This window comes from Nelumbo nucifera, chromosome 6 (genome assembly GCF_055504915.1).
Source record: "Nelumbo nucifera cultivar China Antique chromosome 6, China Antique-T2T, whole genome shotgun sequence".
Taxonomy (NCBI): Eukaryota; Viridiplantae; Streptophyta; class Magnoliopsida; order Proteales; family Nelumbonaceae; genus Nelumbo; species Nelumbo nucifera.
Genome location: NC_142654.1, coordinates 21,666,880 through 21,689,567, shown reverse-complemented (window position 1 = coordinate 21,689,567; position 22,688 = coordinate 21,666,880). Strand labels below are relative to the sequence as shown.

Here is a 22,688-nt window from a genome sequence, read left to right as displayed (position 1 = left end):
TACAGTACCTCAACGTATGGGTGTCCTTTTGTTTTCTGATACTAATCAGTGTGTTAATTCTGTTACAGACACTCCAGCATACCACCCAAAAGAGGGAAGTGAAGGAATAGAGGAAGGAAACAAATCTAGTGGCAATACAGGAAAGGATAAGGGAGGCTCAGAGCTATGTAAAGGATTGGGAGAGGAAGCAGAAAGAATTTGGAGCTTGATTTGGTCAGGATTTGAGGAACTTGGGCAGAAGGAAGGTTATGTGGAAGAGAACTTCCAGAGGGAAAGGTTAGGTAGGGAGGAGGGTGAGGCTAAAGAGGAAGATGGCAAGAGGGCTGAAAGGACCTTGGGGCTTGGGAAGGCAGAAATCAAAAGGTATGATCGAAAGAATGAGAAACAGAAGGAAAAAAAGAAGAAAAATAAGGAAAGGACTGAAGTGGAGAGACTAAAATCTGATATTGAGGGGGATCTAGAGTTTAGCGGAAGGGGAGAAAGGAGGAAGAAATCTAGATAAGGTGAGTGATTTGAGGAGGGTTTCTACATAAAATACTCCTATGAAAATTATAAGTTGGAATGTGAGAGGATTGGGGAGTGTAAGGAAGAGGAGGGTGATTAAGGATCTACTTAAGAGAGAAAATCCTGACATTGTAATGTTACAAGAGACAAAATTGTCTGAAATGGATAGAAGAATGATCAGGAGTTGTTGGAACTTGGAAATCTAGGGGAGTAAACTGGACATCAGCATCATCATGGGGAGCTTCAGGGGGAATTGTTACAATTTGGAAGGATGAAAGTGTGGAACCAGTAGAGGAACTGATAGGAAGGTACTCGGTCTCTATCAAATTTAAGAATGTGGAGGATGGGTTCTTCTGGGTGTTAATTAATGTGTATGGCCCTAATAGTTACAGAGAAAGAAATGAGTAGTAGGAGGAATTGTATGCAATTCAAGGATTATGGGATGGCCCATGGTGTGTGGAAGGGGATTTTAATGTCATAAGGTTCTCTGAGGAAACTAGTAACACTGTACAGTCAATTACAACAAGTATGAGGAAATTTAATGATTTTATAGAAGACTGAGTTGAAAGAAATCCCACTATTGCAAGCCAGGTTCACATGGTCTAATCTCCAAGAAAACCTTCTGTGCTCTACCCAGGTCCTTCTGGGTTGGGAGGGATTTTCAGGAATAAGGACAGAAACATGGTGTTGCTGTTCTCAGGTCCTTTAGGAGTTGGGGGTTCCACTACGGCGGAGCTGTTGGCAGCAATTCAAGGTGTACAGTTTGCAAATCAGCTAGGAGTGGCACAATTGTTAATCGAGGGTGACTCCAAGGTGGTAGTGGCCAGTGGGCTGGCTACAGAATCCAGAATCTGTAGTGTGGTGTTATAAATACGAAATTAAGAGGTTTAAATGGCTAACAAGGGACTTGGCTGTAAGAACAAAATTGGTTGGGAGAACAGCTAATGCTATGGCAGATTATTTAGCCAAGAGAGGGGCAGCAAGGGATCATTTATACTGGGCACAATTGTAGGTTTTTTTTTTTTTTTTGTTCTTGCTAAGGAGAGTATGCAGCTTGCGCCTCTCCAAGAAAAATTTGTATCAGAAAATTTATTTATCAAAAAAAAAGTCCTTTGAGATGATAAATGGAAGCCAAATAGTACCATAAATTTGTGTGCCTCTGTCTTTAATGCCCTCCTCCTTTCTTCTAGTCAGGCAGTGTCCTTTCCAGCTAAAAAGGTTTGTTGTAGCCTAGTACCACCTAGAGCTGGGGCTTTCTGCTGGGAAGCGGTTCTCAATAAGATCAAAGTAGTCGCTCAAGATTGAACAGACAAAAGGAGAAGAAAAAAAAAATAAAAAAGAAGAGGGAGAAAAGAGAGAGAGAGAGAGAGAGAGAGAGAGAAATTTTGATAAAAGAGAGTTGGGTTGATGTGTTTAAACAGCCACCCCCCTCTTAAATTTGTATACATAGTATCATACTTTTAAAAGGACTGAATTGCTTACATGGCAAGATAAGATAAGATAAGATAAAGCTGAAAAAAGACTAATCCTAATCTTATAAAAGACTAGTCCTAATCTTATCATAAAGAACTAATCCTAATCATAACTTATTGCTGACATACAAACATTGGGGACCACCTTAGTGGGGTCCACATTAGTGTTGTCATTCCCAACTTGCATAGATCTGCTTCTAACTTCTTCCTTGAAACCGCCTTGGTGAGAAGGTTTGCCAGCTGCATGTCGGAGGTGATGTATGGAAGACATACTTCTTGAGATGTAACCCTTTCTCTGATAAAATGTCGATCCACTTCAATACGCTGTCTTGTCGTGTTGTACTGAATTATGGGCTATATTGATGGCAGCTTGATTATCACAGTACAACATCAAGGGTTTCTCATAAACAATACCTAACTCCTCAAATAATGACCTCAACCATAGGATCTCAGCTACACCATTTTCCATGGACCTATATTCAGCTTCAGCACTGGAACGAGAAACAACATTTTGTTTCATACTCATCCAAGAGACAAGGTTACCTCCTACAAAAGCACAATATCCAGAGGTAGATCTTTGATCATCAACAAACCAACCCAATCAGCATCTGTGAAAACTTCTATCTTCATGTGATCATTATTCTTGAATAAAATGCCTCTGCCTGGGCACCTCTTCAAATATGCTCGTATCCTCTCAACTACAAGGAGGTGAGTAGTCCTAGGAGAGTGAATATACTGACTAACCACACTGACTGCATAACTGATGTTGGGTCGAGTGAGACAAAGATAGAGAAGTTTTCCAACTAACCGTTGGAACATAGCTTTATCTTCAAGGGGTTCTCCACCCTTCGCACTGATCTTGTGATTTTGTTCAATGGGTGTGTCAGCAAGCCTAACACCCAACTTCCCTGTTTCTTCCAACAGGCCAAGAACATACTTTCTTTGAGAAAGAAAAATCCCATGCTTGGATCTGGCTACCTCAATGCCCAAGAAGTATCGTAGTTCTCCCAGATCTTTTACCTCAAACTCTTGATGAAAGAGTTGCTTAAGGGATTCAATCTCAGTATTATCATTTCCTGTTACTACAAATATCATCCACATATACAGCAAGCAAGGTTAAGGAAGAATCCACTCTCTTAATAAACAAGGTGTGGTCTGACTGGGCCTGTACATATCCGAACCTTTCAAGGGCTTGTCTAAATCTAGCAAACCAAGCTCTGGGGGACTGTTTTAGTCCATACAAGGCTTTATTCAACCAACAAACGTTCTTTTCTGTCTCTGTATCATAAAATCTAGGAGGCAACTGCATGTAAACCTCTTCTTACAAGTCTTCGTTGAGGAAGGCATTTTTAACATCCATCTGATACAACAACCAAGAGTAACTGGCTGCAAGAGATAATAAGACTTTGATAGTGGTCATCTTTGCTACTGGTGCAAAAGTTTCCAAGTAGTCAATACCATATGTCTGAGTAAATCCTTTTGCAACTAACCGGACCTTATACCTTTCAATAGAACCATCAACATTATGTTTCACAGTGAATACCCATTTACATCCAACCGGTTTCTTACCTTTAGGATGATCAACTATCTCCCAAGTATTGTTTCTGATGAGGGCATTCATTTCTGCTTTTATTGCATCTTTCCATTCTAGTACTTCCAATGCTCCCTGTATTGTTCTGGGAATGGGAACATCGGCAATGGATGCGAGAAAAGACTTATAGGAGGAAGACAAATGATCGTAGGACAAGAACTGAGAAATGTTGTGAGTTGTAGATGTGGTGCAACGACGCTTGCCCTTACGAACTTCTATGGGAAGATCAAGATCATTTAATGAAGGTGAAGGCTCCATGGGGGGATGTCTTTCATATGTAGTATCTGTGGTACCTAGATCTGGCACTGCAAAAGGAATTGGGGCTACTGTGGTACCGGGATTTGGATCTGCAGAGGAGACTGGGACTGGCCTGCACTGTTGATGTTCGAAATCAACCTGTCTCCATCGTCTGTGATAGACTCTCACATACCTGCATCTCTGACAGCCCTCCCCATTACACCCCTCTTCACTTAATGGGATAGGTAAAGGAACTTCTAATGAGTTAACCCCATCCTTACTACTCTCCCCCTGAGGAGAAACCCTTGGATAATAGGGTACATCTTCAAAGAAAGTGACATCCATTGAGACAAATCTTTTCCCAGAAGTAGGTTCATAACAGCAATATCCCTTTTGAGTTTGTGCATACCCAAGGAAAATACATTTTGAGAACTTAGGATCAAACTTGGAACAATGAGGGCCAAGAATCTGAACAAAGCATGTACAACCAAAGGTTTTAAGGGGAATGGTAAATAACTCTTTATCAGAATATAAGAGGGTAAATGGAGATTTCATGTCAAGAACTCGTGAAGGAATCCTATTGATGAGATACACTGTGTAAGAACAGCATCCCCCTAGAAACGTATAGGCACATTGGAGGTAAACATAATGCTTTTGGCTACCTCCAATATGTGTCTATTTTTTCTCTCAACAACCCCACTTTGTTGTGGTGTATGAGGACAGGTACTCTGATGGATAATCCCATGTTCAAGCAAATAGGAAGCTAATAGGTTTGCAAAATATTCTTTCGCATTATCAAATCTAAAAATTTTGATTTTGACCCTAAATTGGGTTAAAGTCATCTGATGAAATATCCGGGTTAATGTTGAAACCTCATCTCGAGAACGCATGAGATAAATCCACGAAAAACGAGTATAATCATCAACAAATAGTAGCAAATATCTGTACCCCCCCATGGCAGTGGTATGGTAAGGTCCCCAAACATCGGTATGCACAGTTTCAAAGGGAATATTACTTCTATTATTACTTAATGAATAGGTTTTTTTTTTTTGATCAATAACACTTTCATTAATTCATCAATAGAAGATTTACAAAAGGAAGACAAACACGCTCATCTTCCAAGAGCAACAAAGAATCTCAAGAAAAGGAAAAAAGAAAGAGAAAAGAAAGAAAACACACTAAAGTTACAGCTTGGCCCAAAAAAGTGAATCCCTTTCTGCCCCTTGTTTAGCTAAACCGTCAGCTAGGGAATTAGCCGATCTTTTAACCCAACGTATCTTAACCTCCATCTCCCGCACCAACCATTTGAATTTCCTCCTCTCATTATTGTACTTCCATAAGCCATTGTGATCTTTAAGCAGTCACCCTATCACCACCTCTGAATCCCCTTCAATTAAGAGTTTCCTGATGTTCAACTCCTTAGCTTTTTGGACTCCTTCCATAACTGCAAAGATCTCAGCTCTAAGGGAGTCACCCACTCCAATTGGGCCTGAGAGCATGGCAGAAATGACCCCATTTTCATCCCTAAAAACACCCCCAATCCCCAATTGTCCCGAATTTCCCCTGCTATACCCATCAAAGTTTAATTTCACGAATCCACTAGGTGGAGGGGTCCAAGCCACACTCATTACTGACTTAGTTTGTGTGCAACTTGCAATTTCACCCCACTTCCTCAACATGTCATCCACAGTGTAATCTGTGAAAAGCTCCAAAGATTTCAGCCACTGTACCGCCCTAATATGAATGATAGCCCTCAGATCTGCTGCTCCTCTCTGAGCTTCTGAGAATATCCTGGAATTTCTTTCTTCCCAAAGTGTCCAACATACCGCAGCCCTTAGTCCTCTCCACATTGTCCTTCCCCTTTTTATCCACCACCTGAAAAAAGAAGGGGAAAAAAGGCCTTGCAAGTCTGATGGGGGGTTCCAACAACAACCAAATAGGGACAAAGCCCATTCCCAAATTGACCTCGCAAAATGGCAAGACACCAGTAGGTGAAAACCAGTCTCCCCATTCGCTTTACAAACAACACACCACTAAGGTGACAAATAAGTATTGGGTCTCTTCTTTTGGAGTAAAGCACCAGTGTTGATTCTTTTCAAATAGGCTTCCCAACAAAAACTACCAACCCTAGGAGGTATTGCTCTACATCAAACCTCATCAACAGGAAAAGGAGGGGAGGTAGGACCGGTGGACTGACTTAAGACTTTGAAGAAAGAAGCACAAGTAAAAATGCCATTGGGAGAAGGTGTCCAAATTCTAGAGTCCGCCCTAGTGGGGTCTAAGACAACGTTATCAAGAATTACAATAAGGCTCAAAATAATGTCAAAGTCTGAGTCCCTCAAATCCCTTCCTAGACCCAAGTTCCACCCAATCCCAGAAATGGAAGAGGACGGGGTGGTAAAAGACCCAACTTAATGAATAGGTTGTCCTGCAGTGTTTTGCAAGTTCACAACTCTCACATTTCAGACTAGACATCTGGATAGATTCAAATAAACTAGGAAACAAACTCTTCAAAGCCCGAAAAGATAAATGACCCATCCTATTATGCGAAAGCATAGCCTGATCAACAAATTGAGAAACACAAGACCTCTTAGTCTCACTATCTTCCCAATGAGGACTCCCTCCAAGCAGATAGACTCCATTTGCCTCACTGGCCAGTCTCAATCACCTTCCTTGTCTCCAGATCATGAAAAACACATTGATCCGAAAAAAAGGTTACTGAACAATTCTGGTTTTTTGTAATGCTACTAACTGAAAGCAAGTTAGTATTAAGCTTAGGAACATGCAAAACCGAAGATAAGGAAATAGCATTAGACAACTTGATGTCTCCCTTGCCAGAAATAGGAACGACGGAGCCATCAGCAATGGACACTTTGTCTCTGCCTGAAGATAAGTGATAGGTAATAAATAGTGACGGCAAGCCAATCATATGGTCAGATGCTCCAGAATCTATTATCCATGAATGTTCTGTATTACCTATAACTGAGGCATGGTGAGCTAAGGCTCAATTACCTGAATGAGCAAAAGCTGAGGTAGGGGGTGCTGATGGTGTTTGAGGAGGTGGAGCTGAATTACCAACTTCATTTTCCAGCTGAACTAGAGCAGCTCGGACAGCAGCTAGAGTATCTAGAGGATTGCCTCTTGTGCTAGATGATGTTGTACTATCAGTGTTAACAACCATATTTGCATTCCCCTTTTTGTTTCTGATTTTGTTGGAACTAGATGTGGATGTAACTTTCAACAGGTCTCTTTAGTATGTTTAGGTTTCTTGCAATGCTCACATACTAGGTCCTTCTTCACGTCTCTTTCCTTAACACTCCCAAATTTGGGCTTAGCTGCTGCCAGAGCTGATTCAAAAATCTGTTGTTGTAGCATAACTTTTCTCCTAGTCTCTTTGTTGTGCACTAAGGAATAGGCCTGGGACAGAGTTACACTGTCTCTTGTCAACAGTTGCTGCCTCACAATATCATATTCCGAATTTAGAACAGCCAGGAACTCAAACACTATTAGTTTCAATCTGCTCTCTGTAAATCTGTGCATCCTTCCGACTTTCCCATTCAATTGATTCAAGGTGGTCAATTTCATGCCACAGGGATTTCAAGATTGAAAAATAAACAGAAACTTGTTTCTCACCTTGCTTGAGATTTTTAACCTCGCATTTCAGCTCATAAGCCCTAGCAACATTAAGGGGCTGAGAGTAGGTTTCTTTCACAACATCCCATATTTCTTTAGTTGTTTTTGCCCATAAGTAATTTCGGCTGATGTATGGCTGCATGGAACTGCACAGCCATGTCATCACTAAATAATTTTCCTAAATCCACTTAGCATAAGTGGGATCCTCCTTATTTGGTTCCTTCACATCTCCCAACAAATAGTTCAGTTTTCCTCTCCCCCAATGGCCATCATGGCTGATTGGGCCCACTCTAAGTAGTTTAAACCATCAAACTTTACAGTTGTAATCTGGAAGGTGTTTTCAGTCATGCCACCTGAACCAGTCCCAAAAACGCCCTCCCCTTGGTGCTTGAACTCCATTCTTGGTTAGGGGTTAAGCAAAAAACACCTATTTACTGTAACAATCAGCCTACTGGGTCTGAAAAAACTAACGACAGTAGGTCTAGAAGCAAAAATCAGATTCAGAGAAAGAAAAAAAAATTCCAATTCACTGTATCACTATATCAATCAGCCTACTAAATCTGAGAACTAATAGCAGTTGGCCTGGGTACAGAACTCCAAAAACAAAGATCAAAGAATAGAAATCTGATAGCAGCCAAACTTAAAAACAAGTCTAATCTCTTATCCAAATAGTAACAGCCCTGGATTTTAGGGTTTTCTCTTAAAACCCTAGAAGAGAAAAAGAAAAAAAAATCTATATAGCCGTAGCTCACAAATTAAGCTATCCTTGTTGCTGCCCTCAAGAAGGAATAAGACCTTACCTAAATTTCTGAGAAAAAAAAAAAACCTGATCTTGATTCAAAAAATTCTTGCTGAAATTCGAATCGCCAACTTCAGTTTGCTCAAAACTGATCTTGATTCTGATCAACCCGAGAAACTTCTGAAACAGAACTGATCTTGGAGAAAAATCTTCTTGATCGCCAACTTCAATCTTGATGAGAGAACCAAAAAATCTGATTGGCACCTGACCAAAGACCTAACCTTGATCACTTAATTCTTCTCTGATTCTTCCTGATTACAAGGAGCACTTTCCAATCCTTGGACAGTTGCTGAAGACTTCTTGTAATCTCCAAGAATCAGTCGAATAAAAAAACTCAGCCCTAAATAATTCTCATGTGGTCGGCTGAATTAATTCCACATGAGAAACCCTAGATCGAATGCTCCGATACCAAGTAGTCGCTCAAGATTGAATAGACACTTAAAAGGAGAAGAAAAAAATAAAAAAGAAGAGGGAGAAAAGAGAGAGAGAGAGAGATAAAAGAGAATTGGGTTGATGTGTTTAAACAGCCGCCCCCCTCTTAAATTTATAAACATAGTATCATACTTGTAAAATGACTGAATTGCTTACATGGCAAGATAAGATAAGATAAGATAAAACTGAAAAAAGACTAATCCTAATCTTATAAAAGACTAGTCCTAATCTTATAAAAGACTAATCCTAATCTTATCATAAAGAACTAATCCTAATCATAACTTATTGCTGACATACGAACAGTGGGGTCCACATTAGTGTTCTCTACAATCAACACTTGTGATCTGTTGCACAAGAGGAGGCAAATTGGTGTCTCCCTCCTAATGTTTGTTGCCTTTGTCTTGACAGTGATGAGACTGCGACCCACCTGTTAATCTCCTGTTCATTTGCTTCTCATATTTGGAAATGGTTTTCTTCTCTCTTTGGTTACAGGTGGACACACCCTTCTTGTGTTGCAGGTCTTTCTATGCAAATTTCTTGAAAAAAAATAGAAGAAAAGGGGAAAAGTAATGTGGAGAGCTACAAGAGCAGCAATAGTTTGTGTGCTTTGGGAGGAAAGGAACAATAATCTTCCAAGAACGTGCAAAATCTTGGGAGGATTTAATTGACAGCATTACGTTTGAGGTTGCACATAAGTTAAGACCTTTTTGTTCAAAGAGTTATCCTTTGACGATATTGCAAGGAAATGAGGAATTGCTTTGCAGTGGTGAATTCTTCATCCCCAAAGTCTGTCATTCGGGAAAGTTGGGTTCCACTAGTAAACTGAAGATTTAGACTAAGCTTTGATGAGATGTAAATCAGTCCTCTAAAACTGATATAAACTTGGTTAAAAGTAGAGAGAAAAGAAGAAGAAAAGTAGGGGACAGCAGTACAAAGGAAGAAGATGGAGAAAAGAAGAGGAAGAAGAAGAAGAGTTCGATAATCTCCTCTCTCCTCTCTCTAATCCTTTTGTTAAACTTCATTCATTAGGCTAATTACAAGTATGCCCTTAAGTGGGCGGCCAGCTAAGCAGAAACTTAAAGTAAGCTTACAAAAAAGAAATAACAGGCCCATTAACAAACAAATAAATAACACACTACAAGAATAAAAGAATAGATACTAGGGCCCATTCGGCCCAGTCTCTCTACATGATGGAAGCTCCTCCAGCAACCCAAGTCCTTTGGAAATAGGTGGTGTAATAAGAGATGGGGAAGGAAGAATTGTGGCATTCTATTCTGTGCCAAAAGGAGTGGGTGACTCCCTAAGGGCTGAAGTATTAGCTCTTTGCCAAGGGCTGAAATTGTTAAAACAGTTGGGTCTTCAACAGATTGAAGTGGAAGGGTACTCGAAATTTGCTATAGGATGGCTGCAAACAGGTACTATGGGGATTTGGACTCATGGGCTGAGCTTGAGGGAGATTACAAGCATTCCAAGAGAGATTGGAATGATGAATAGATGGGTTAAAGGTCTGAAAATAGTTTGGCTGACTCTCTAGCCAAACAGGGGAGTGTAATAGTAAACCTTTTGGGGGGATCAGAATCCCTAGTATATGGGATTGGACCTGTGTATCCTTCATCAATTATCCAAATTTAATGAAAGTTACTATTTCCTACTAAAAAAATGTATCATAAAATTATACAATTTTACAATTTTGTGCTGACTCCAAGATTTAAAAGTAATAACTCCATCTTTAATTGTTGACTCCTAGAGAAGTTGTTGGTACTGACACCAGTAGCATTGTCCTATGTCTTAACTTATTTATACCCGTTAGTAGGCATGAGATTAGGGATAGCATTATCTTTCTACTCATGTTTATGTTCTGTTTAAATTACTTAAGTTCTCTCCCACTTTATTGTTAGGAAGTGTTATATGTTATTTAGCTAATACTGTGGGCTGGGTCCTGTAGAGATGTAGAGCAATAATTAGTGCTGTTATATTGCTGTTGTTTTATTTATTGTGGTCCCCACTGCTGCTGTTAGTTAATTCCTACTTTATATTTGTTGTTAGGCTGCCATTAGATATGTTAGTTTTGTTAGTTATTTGCTTATGTAAGCAGTAGGGGCATTAATGCAATTGCTGTCTTATATTTTGATGTTATTATAAATAGCTGAGTGGGGTGGCAACTAAAACCAACACTCTTTCTCTCATCTTTCTCTTCTCTCTTCTCTTCTCTCCTCTCTTCTTTCTTTCTTCTTATTTTCTGGTATTTTTTCTCATTGAATTTGCATCAAGAATTGGACTGATTACAGTCCCGACTCCTGATTTGCCAACTTGGTATCAGAGGATTTCTCATGTGTGTCTAATCCAGCCGACCACATGAGAACTTCCTAGGGCTGGAAGCTTAGAAAGATCTGTCCATCGGCTGATTCTTGGAGGTCACCAGAAGGGTTTAGCAGTTGTCCAAGAGCTTGTAGAGGCTTGGAGAGTGTTTGGTAAGCAGGAAGAATTAGAGAAAAACAAGAAAGATCAAGATTAGGGTTCAGACTGAGATTGGACGTGGCGATCAGTTTTTTCTTGATAAGTTTCTATCTTTCCTTGAGATCAACACCAATCAGATAGATTAGACCTATCTAGGAGCGGCCGAACTTTTCTCTATTTTCTCAGAGTTTTCTCTAGGGTTTTCTCTTAACCCTACGATCAGACCTGACTGTGACCTATTTAGAAGGTGTGGCTGAGAATTGTTTCTGTTCTCTCAAAGTTTTCTCTAGGATTTTTCTTAACCCTACGATCAGACCTGACTGTTAACACCTTTTGGGTGATTCCTAAATCAGTTTCAGCATTCCAAACCTTTTTCCTGGGTGAGAACTTTTTTTTTCTTTTTTTTTTTTTTTGGGGGGGGGGGGGGGGGGGGGGGGGGGGGGGGAGGGGGGGCGATCCCTTTGCTGAGAACTGGTTTTTCCTGACAAACCTATTACAAAAATGGCAGGAGTTGAGTTTAAGACTCAGGGGAAGGTGTTTTGGGGGCTGGAAACATAGCAGAAAACAATTTTCAGATTACAGGTGAAGTTGGTACTTCAGCCCCCTCATCTCAGCCACTGTTTACATCTGCTACTCCTACTTCGGCATTTGCTCATTCAGGTACACAGGCATCAGCATATCATGTTTCAAGCCCAGGTAACAATGGACCTTATTGGGTCATAGATTCAGGTGCATCTGACCACATGACACGCTTATCTTCTCTATTTACTGCTTATTGCTTATCTCTAGCCGAGATAGAGTATCCATTGCTGATGTATCCCTTGTTCCCATCTCTGGGAAGGGAAACATTAGACTATCGGATGCCATCTCCTTGTCCTCAGCTTTGCATATTCCTAAACTTAGTACTAATATGTTGTCAGTTAGTAGCATTACGAAAAATCAAAACTGTTTAGTAACCTTTTTCCCTGATCGATGTGTTTTTCAGGATCTGGAGACAAGGAAGGTGATTGGGATTGGCCGTGAGACGAATCAAATCTACCTGATTGGAGGGTGTCTGCATGGGGAAGATAAAGAAGTTGGAAGGTCTCTTGTTTCTCAATATGTGAGTCACATTATGCTTTGGCATAATCGGTTGGGTCATCTGTCTTTTAGGTCTTTAAAGAGTTTGTTTCCCGGTTTGTTTGAGTCAGTCCAGATGTCTAGTTTAAAATGTTAAAGTTGTGAACTTGCAAAGTGTTGTAGAACAACCTATTATTTGAGCAATAAAAAAAATACTATTTTGGTAGATACCCTAGCAAAATAGGGGGCAAATAGATCTACCTTGTACTGGGCAGAGTTGTAACTATTTGTATGTGTTTACTAATTGGGTTAATGCATTACTGCAACCTATAACTACTGTAATCCAATATTCCTCTGTTATTAATAAAATTTCTTTGTTGATAAAAAAATAAAAAAAGTACTATTCCTTTTGAAATTGTGCATAATGATGTTTGGGGACCATATCATATCACTTCTATGGGGGGATACCGATAGTTTTTGTTGTTTGTTGATGACTATACTCATTTTTCATGGGTTTATCTTATGCACTCTCAAGATGAGGTCCCTACTCTGACTCGGAACTTCCATCAAATGGTTCTGACCCAATTTGGAGTCAAAATCAAAGTTTTCAAATCAGATAATGCTAAAGAGTATTTTTCAAAACCCTTGGCCTCATATTTCCTTGACCATGGGGTCATTCATCAGAGCACTTGTCCCCATACACCTCAGCAAAATGAATCAACCGAGTTCCTTCACGGATCCTAGATATGAAAATTCCATTCAGCCTCTTATATCCTGATAAGGTCTTGTTCACTATTCCCCTTAAAACCTTTAGATGTACTTGTTTTGTTCAAATTCTTGGGCCTCATTGTTCTAAGTTTGACCCTAAAGCTTCCAAATGCATATTTCTTAAGTATGCACAAAATCAAAAGGGATATTGCTGCTATGAACCTACTTTTGGGAGAGTAGTGAGATGGGTTCACCTACATCAAAAATTCCTTTACCTGTCCCAATCACTGAAGGGGAGTGTAATGAGGAGGATTTTCATAAGTGTAGGGAGTTCAAGGTGTTCCACAAGCAGTGGAGACAGGTTGATTTCGGTCCTCAACAGTCCAAGCCAACTCCAGTCTCCTCTGCGGCTCCAGATCCAAATACCACAACTCCCTCACACCCTACTACAAATGAGATACCTCCCATCACTGAGCCTAATGAGATGCCTCCCATTACTGAGCCTTCTCCTCCTTTGATGATCTTGGTCTTCCAATTGTTGTCCACAAAGGGAAACACCGTTGTACTTCATCTACAACACATTGTATTTCTCAGTTTCTGGCTTGTGATCATTTGTCTCCATCCTATAAGTCCTTTTTGGCATCTATCTTTGTTATTCCCATTCCTAGGACAATGCAAGAAACCTTGTCAATACCTGAGTGAAAGGATGCCATTAAAATAGAAATGGATGTCCTTCTCAAAAACAATACTTGGGAATTAGTTGATCAACCAAAAGAGAAGAAACCGATTGGGCGTAGATGGGTGTTTATAGTGAAACATAATGTTGATAGCTCTGTTGAGAGGTATAAGGCCAAATTAGTTGTAAAGGGGTTTACACGGACTTATGGAATAGACCACTTGGAGACTTTTACATCAGTAGCCAAGATGAACACTATCAGAGCTTTATTGTCTATTGCAGCAAATTTTTCAAGGCCATTGTTCCAAATGGATGTTAAAAATGCCTTCCTCAATGGTGATTTGCAAGAGGAGGTGTACATGGAGTTACCTCCTGGACTCTACAGTATAGAAGCAAGGAAGAAGGCCTGTCAGTTGAATAAAGCCTTATATGGATTGAAACAATCACCAAGAGCATGGTTTGATAGATTTAGACTAGCTCTTGGAAAATTTAGCTATGTCCAAGCCCAATCAGATAACACTCTTTTCATTAAGAAAACAAACTCCTCCTTGGCTCTACTTGTTGTTTATGTGGATGATATCGTGGTGACAGGGAGTGATACCCATGAGATTGACTCTCTTAAACAACTGCTTCACCAAGAATTTGAAGTCAAAGATTTGGGAGAACTACGTTATTTCTTGTGTATTTAAGTAGCCTGGTCCAAACATGGGATTTTTGTCTCCCAAAGGAAGTATGTTCTTGATCTTCTAGAGGAAACTGGGAAGCTAGGTGTCAAACCTGCTGACACACCCACTGAACAAAACCACAAGATAAGAATTGAAGGTGGAGAGCCCCTTGAAGACAAGGTTATGTTTCAGAGGTTGGTTGGGAAACTGCTTTATCTTTGCCTCACCCGACCATACATTCCTTATGCAGTCAGTGTAGTTATCCAATACATGCATTCCCCCAAAACCACTCACCTTCTTGCAGTTGAGAGGGTCCTTGCTTACCTGAAGAGTTGTCCAGCCGGAGGCATACTCTTCAAAAATAATGGTCACATGAAGATAGAAGTCTACACAGATGCTGATTGGGCTGGGTGTGTTGATGATAGGAGGTCTACTTCTGGGTATTGTGCCTTTGTAAGAGGCAACCTTATCTCTTGGAGAAGTAAGAAACAAAATGTTTTTTTTTGATAATTAAGTAAGAAGAAGAGTAAGAAACAAAATGTTGTAACACGTTCCAATGCTGAAGAAGAACACAGATCTATGGCACATGGTGTGGCTAAAGTGTTATGGTTGAGGTCCTTGTTTGAGGAACTAGGAATTGCTTATGAGAAGCCCCTGATGCTATATTGTGATAATCAGGCTGCTATTAACATTGCTCACAATCCAGTACAACATGACAGAACTAAACATATTGAGGTGGATCGACACTTTACAAGAGAGAGAGTTGCCTCTTAAGAAGTGTGTCTTCCATATATTGCATCCAATGTGCAGCTTGCTGATCTCTTCACCAAGGCAATTACAAGGACCAAATTGGAAACAGATTTACGAAAGTTGGGAATGATAAATATCTATTCCCAACATGAGGGGGAGTGTAGAGATGTAGAGCAATAATTAGTGCTGTTATATTGTTGCTATTTTATTTATTGTGGTCCCCACTGCTGCTATTAATTAGTTCCTACTTTATATTTGTTGTTAGGCTGCTTTTAGCAGTGTTAGTTTTGTTAGTTATTTGCTTATGTAAGCAATAGGGGTATTAATGTAATTGATGTCTTATATTTTGATGTCATTATAAATAGCTGAGTGGGGCGGAAACTAAAGCCAACACTCTTTCTCTCATCTTTCTCTTCTCTCTGCTCTTCTCTTCTCTTCTCTTCTCTCTTCTTTCTTTCTTCTTCTTTTCTGGTATTTTTTCTCATTGAATCTGCATCAAGAATTGGATTACAGTCGTGATTTGCCAACTGGTCCTTGATGGGCTGTCTTCTATTTGTTCTTTACTATTCTTTATTGTTTCTGTCCACTTAGGGACGGATCTATCTAGTCCCTCTAATATGGTGAATAGAATGGGGCACACAACCCCCATGATAGTTTTCTCCCCCAACTGATTTCTCTTCTCATCTTTCTCTCTTCTTTCCTATACCATTCCCCATTCATTATATTGATTAATCTCACTTCAATCAACATATTTCCAATTATTTTCACTATTTTATTGGATTAAACAAGGCAAGTTGGTATGATAGCAACCTACGTTTCTTTTTATAAGTAACTCCAAATTTTATTAAATAAGTATAAATGGATTTACAAGAGACACTGAGTGGTAGGATACCTACCACTCCACAAACAGGTTCCCACTTTACAACTTAACCCAATAGTGTGTCAGGTTCCCATTTAAAAATTAGCCCAATAAAGTTCTCCCCTACTAACCCAATAGAGCAAGCAATGTTTTTCCTGGGGTGAAACCCATGCAATACTAGGATCAGCAGGTTGCATGAGGAATTAAGAAGACTGACCAATACATTCATGAGCACCTTGGAGACTTTTTGAGTTTCATTTGGTGCCTGAGAAGTATCTCAGAGATTTATCCCAAAATAATAGAACAAAAATCATAGAACCAGAAAACTATTCTATTGAAGACCCAAAGAAGTTGGATTATTCCCTCTGACATTCCAATAGAGGGAAGTTGCTGTTTGGAAGAGTTCAGAGGCTCCTAGAGTAAGTAGCTCAACTTTCTCCCCCTCTATTTTTGGCACCACGATGGATTTTACCTTTGTAAATTTGTTGGAACACTGATTGCAAACCAAGATTGAGTATACGTTGACTTTTTAACAACCAAATAATATTATTTGAAGTTACATTGGTTCAATGGACCCTATTGGAAGTGACTGGAAGTAAGGTGTTGAGATTAGAGTCAATGTTTTGAAAATCGTAATTGTATTGTAAATCGTACAGAAAATTGAATTGAATCGAATCGTGAATCATATTGTAAATATAAGATTATTTCTATTTTTCGCAAACTTGTCAAAAAATTAGATATAGATATATATAAAGGCTAAATATATATAGGATAGTGACTTTACCCTATTTTTAATCCATATCTACCATATATGTACCTAAAACAATAGAATTTACCACTTGTACAATAGAATCCTAAGATGATATAATCAAATTTTATTTGAAAGTCAAACAAATCAGTCCTTCAGACTTTGCCGAGAATTTGTGGGAAATTCTTGAGATTCAAGCTTGTAATGTGAATCACTTCAGTCTTGACTGATGTACTGATATTATTGTTGTAGTGGGGTGTCATCCTGACACCTGAACAGATTGTACCTGTTTTATTTTTAATAAAATTTTTCTTCATTACACTTTAAAAAAAATCCACTGACTATTCATCAAAAAAAAAAAAAATCCACTGACCATGGCCCTTTAGCCTACATATGATGGAAAATAAACTCAATATCTAGTCTTACATAATGTAAATAAATCATTTTCTAATTAAGGGTTTAAAAAAAAGTCTCCCTTGGCAAAACTAAATACAAACAAAAAAAAAGACAAAGTAGAGAACTAATTCTTAAATCTTAACTGAATTTATTTGAAACGTAGTGAATTGTAGAAATCATATAAAGTGTAAGATTTATGAATCAAATCAAGGATTGCCTTTGCTTTCGGCAAGCTCATTTCCGGGGTGGCTGCGGCTAAGGGCATTCAAACTTCTTTCCTCCGTTCTCAGTTGAGATCTAGGATTTTTCTTGAGTTATGATGTATTGTGGATGTTAAGTGTATTTTGCTCCTTGTCTCAGGGACCTTGGTTGTAACCTGCCATTTCAGGCTTCTTTGAATAAAATTTTACCTTACCTTTATCAAAAAAAGAAAAAACAAAAATCATAAGTTTTTTTGTAGAAAAGGATTCAAACATAAGATTCGAATTGAAACCCTTGGGATTAATGATTCAAATCATGAATCATATCATAAATTGTAAGATTTTGACAATATTAATTAGAGTTACATTGGGTAGTGCTGGTGATACCCAATGATGAGGTATGCATGGGTCTGATGAGGTATGCATGGATTTTCCTCCCAAATTCTATTTGATGAAAAGAGTGGCAAAGTTTATAGGCTCAGAAAGTCCTTATATGGACTTAAGCAATCACCTAGAGTTTGGTTTTACAAATCCTGAGGTGTTTTAGTACAAGTTGATTTCACAGAGACCTAGTCAAATCATACCTTGTTTATCAAGAGGAAGGGTTGTTCTCTCACTACATTGGTCATATAATACAGTTGTAACAAGGAACAATATGAGTATATGACTAGGATTCAGCAATTAAAGTGGTTTATTAGAAATGAATTCAAAATAAAGACCAAGGAGGACTCAAGAATTTCCTAAGTATCAAGAGATTATCTACACAAGGTATATTCTTCTCCTAGAGAAAGTATGTGTTGGATTTCTTAAAGGATCCAGGTAAGCTAGGTGTTAAACTTGTTGACATACCTATTGATCATAATCACAAATCAGGTTACCTATTGACAGACCTATTGTTATACTTGTGTATAACCCAGCCAGACATCTCTCTTGCAGTATCATAAACCGGTACATGCACTTACCTAGACAGATACCACATCTAGCTGCAGCAAAGTGAGTGCTTGAATATTTGAAGGGAAAACCAGGCAAGGGTATTTTGTTCTCAGATGATGGGCACATAAAAATAGAAAGGTTTGGTGATGCAAACTGGAAAAAGATTTATAGAATACAGAAGATCTACATCTGGCTACAACACTCTAGTTGCATAATCTTGGCTTGTGGAGAAGCAAGAAGCAGTCCATTCACCATTGTTGCTAACTCATGTGCTTAAACAGAGTATCGAGCCATGGCATATGGAATTTGAATGATGTTATGTGTTCAGTCTTTGCTAGAATGGTTGGGGATTGACCATGATAAGCCAATGAAGCTTTATTATGATAATCAATTAGCTATTAATATAACCCATAACCTTGTTTAAAACAACAGTACCGAACATACTGAGATTGACAAGCACTTTATTGGACAGCTAGATAACAATATTTACTAAGGGTGTCAACAAAGTTGAATGGGCCCATCCTGCTCATTGTCTTTCATAGTCTTTCATCTTGTTTCATGCTATTTCATATCTAACCCCTCTTGATTCATTTTTTATAGACCATAGTTTGCACATTTTTTGAAAAGTGGTGAAAGCCCCTTTTTGTACTTATAACAGTCCCTTTTTAATAAGCTTTAATCCAAAATCATCTTTTGTCTCCTTTATCATTCTAATCGTCTCTTTAGCCTTACCTTTCACTGATCTATTTATAGGTGCTTGCTGTTACATTGTTGGTCCTAAATTATCAAATTTCTATCCAGCCTTATTGGTTGTTACATTTATCCTAAGGATCAAATTGAACAATGGACCTTGTATTCTGTGTTCTGCATCACACCATTTGAACCGGAAAACATAATCATGGCAAATGATGAATTTAGGATTTGGGCAGTGAAACAAAATTGAAGGTGATTATCCCTACTCCTTGAATTTCTCAGTTGCTAGGGATCATGGCTTGACAAGAAACAATACCCAAACCATAATGGATTCAAATTGAACCGTTGAAGTGAATCATAGTACAAAACAACGACAAGCAGTTAGTATAGGTGAAGTACCGATCTTACTTCCTAGATGCAACCATACTACTAAAGAGCCTTATAAGTATATGCTTCCCAGATGCATATACTTTAAACGCATTTTATTTCTTACTATAATTGTTTAAGAGAACTTTAAAATATCAAGCATGTCATAGTTCCAATTCAGCATTCTAAGAAATGACCCTGTTTAGATTTCCTGAATGTCAGATACTGATACAATTAACTCGCATTATAAATGAATGAATTTTCCATCTTAGATGACTAATATCTTTGCAAATTGTTAAATATAATCATATATCTCTTTAGCATTAACTACACATTACCATGTGACCCAAATTACAACAAAGAATGGTGGTATACATGGAAATTCAAGCTAGACAAGGATCAAAATGAAAACATGTCAGGAAAAACAATGGGCTGCACACATCTAAAAGTTCCTTAGGACCATAACAATGCAAGTAAGAAAAAGATTGCAGATTAACAAAACATGCTATGAACAGAACTTGTGGACTAGAGCATGGGAAGGGCATGAACGCTATACCTGTATCGCCCGGATTTGAAATGACCTAGATGCATATGGAAGTGAACGGAGAAGAACCAGCAAAAGCTGAAGATGTTCAAAGCGATGGCCAGAATCATAAAGATTTAACCCATCATCAGTTGAAGAAGCATTTATCTGAAATAAAACATATATGAGGCTTAAGTTCCAAATTCAAGCAGCAAGGCTCTACAGATAAGAACAATAAGTGATGAATTGCATGACAATTGTTAAGGACAAGGTAATACACTTTTTCATAGTGTTGTTAGATCATGAAATCTATGTTCATAGATAGGAACACAAGCTGATCAGTAGTCAGTACCAACACCCACACATATGGGATATGGAACATACTATCTGTGGGTTTAGGCATATTTGTGCAGAATTACCTTACTGAATCCACATATCCATGATGAAATGTTAATGAAAAGAACTAATGTGAGTTAAGCATATACGATAAAGGGGCGGAAAATGGCAAGAATCTATCTTTTTGAAAGTCAAATTTCATATGGGATAACTTGATATATTAATGTTTTGTTGTCACTATATACTAAATCTTCAAAAGAGAAGGGAGAAAGAACTCATTTTTGGTTCATTAATGGCTAGCTCAAACTAACAAGGGTGGGTTTACCACCAAGGCCCCTACATTTTTTTGGCAAGTCATTTACCTGGGTAAGTGTATTTACCCATGTGCTTTTGATCAAAAGTGTTTCCCAGGTATGTTAAACACTTGACCATGTTTACCGTTAAATTTTCATTATTAGAAGGGCAGTTTTGTCCCATAGTGTTTTGGCAATTTTCCCCCAAAGTGGGAAAGTTACTTACCCACCTCAGTGATACCCATGGGAAAAGAAATTTACCAATGGGACAGTTACCAAAAAGAAAACATTGGATTGTTGGTCAACGGGAATCAATGGGGCCCAAAAGTGCATAGCTATAGGCAATAATCATCCCCTAGGAAGCATGAATTCTGACAGCTAAAATACCCTAAAAAGTTTTGTAATTTCTGTTCACAGTTTATGTTAGTTGCCTTGATTTATTAATATTTCTACTTATTTATGGTGGTTCCTGTTATGGATGCCTTAGCGGGGTCATTATGGTCTTTGTACACAGTATTTTTTAAATATAAATACAAGTGAGCAGGGCAACCAGAACACTTTTTGGCACCCCTTTCTTCTCCCATCTTCTTCTTTCCTCTTTCTCTTCTTCTCCAAGAACTTTCTACCCCTTTTTCTTTTCTTTCTCTTATTTTTCTTTTGTTTCTGATTGCCACTTGGTATCAAAGAAAGTGCCCTACAAGGTCTCAGCTAGGTTTTTTTTTTCATTCTTGGAGTATGGCAGTTCCTGGTGATGCTTTTTTATTGAGGGTGATTCACCCTGGAGTATATTCTGTTGCATCTAGTGAGATCAACATTCTGTTCTACAATTTCTATCAGACCCAGAAGAGCCCAGGAATTGTCGACTTCCTCCATTCTTGCCCCAGTGTCACGGGGGTAGTTCTACAGCGGAAGAAACCCGTGCGGCGTCCTGGCCAAGGCAGGCCAGGACAAGCCTTTATGCGCTTAGAGGCTAGGAGTTGCCCGATGGGATGGCTCCACCAAAGTCAGTAGCACTGGATCATGACCTCAAGTCCAATGGCCGAGGCACTCTCCTAGCTCAGACCGGTCCATGGGAGGCGCCGCTTACGTGCTAAAGGGGGACAACCATAATGGAAGGCGACCATGCGCCGATGAGGTGACTTGGCACCGATGTGAAGGGTCTCCTGTATGCCGATGATGACAGGCACCTGTGTGCCATGATGATAGGCAACCGCTTGGGCCGGAACACACCCGTTCGCTAAGGGCAACGGGATAGCTCAATCAGCTTGGGCAAGGGGCTGGCGAGGTGAAGGGACATGCTTGAGCCAGGCCCGCATGCCAAGCCTCCCTTGAGTATCGATAGCGCAGCGCCGGTCCAACACTGTCCCCATGAGCAAGTGTGCACCCATGAGGAACCCTGGTAGCCATGCTAGCCGTTAACCAGGGCCGCGCCGCAAGGGGATGAAGGTCTAGGAGTGCCAAGGTTAGGCACCCAAGGAGGTCGACCACCCCTCCTCAAAGAGTACGTTAAGCTTTTGGTGGTCTGCCTGAAGATGACATCAGTTCTCCCAAAAATCTTACAGGCGAAAATGACGGGCATGTCCCTAACGTAAGCCTGCCAAGCATAGGCAAGGCTAAGCCTGTGCTGAACCGTCACACCAGGTCAGTTTTTTGTGTTTCAGATAGTGTATTTGCTCTAAAGGAGATCAATTTGGTTTAGTACAATTTTTGGAGAGATCAACTAGCTAATCTCCCCTCCACAGGGTTGCCAAGACGGTCCCAGGGTTACTAGTTTTTTACCTTAGACTATATTGTTTGGGTCTAAGGAGTTTTGTATTGCTGTTTGTTGATGTTTTTGGTTGTTTGAAGTACTGTGGGTGCTAGTTGGTTTGCTCAGAAGTCATATTGTGATCCTGGGATGGCTCTGGAGGCATTGGTGACACCCAAAGTGCTTGAATAATCACTACTGTGACATTAGATGGTACAAATTATGTAGAATGGTCCTAATCTGCTCGTATGACTGTTGGTGCACATGGGAAGTTGGGATACATTACTGGGGATACTAAGAAAATTATATGGTGATGACTTGGCTATGTAACTCTATGTACCATATATTAGTAAAAGTTTTTTTATGGGCAAATACTGGTAAGGAGATTTGGGATGGAGCTAGAGAAACATATTCACAGAATCAAAATGTGGCCCATGCATAGGAATCAAGTGATTGGTACAAAGCAAGGAGACAAACCTCTGGCTATATATTTTTCTACACCAAAGTCACTGTGGCAGGAGATAGATCACTTAGAGACAGTTGAGTGGGAGAGCACAAAAGATGCAGTGACTTATCAGAAGTTGGTTGAAAATAATAGAGTTTTTGACCTG

General features: G+C 39.3%; 1 protein-coding gene across 5 annotated transcripts in view; it reads right to left on the bottom strand.

Moving 5' to 3' along the window:
• The window catches only part of LOC104608371 (BEACH domain-containing protein C2-like), a 124,453-nt gene that overhangs the window by 74,743 nt on the left and 27,022 nt on the right, over positions 1-22,688 (bottom strand). For all 5 annotated transcript variants that reach the window (XM_010274332.3, XM_088890206.1, XM_088890208.1 and 2 more), the window contains exon 6: positions 19,735-19,869. In XM_010274332.3, coding sequence (XP_010272634.1) covers positions 19,735-19,869 — 135 coding nt within the window. The remainder of the gene's footprint in view (positions 1-19,734; positions 19,870-22,688) is intronic.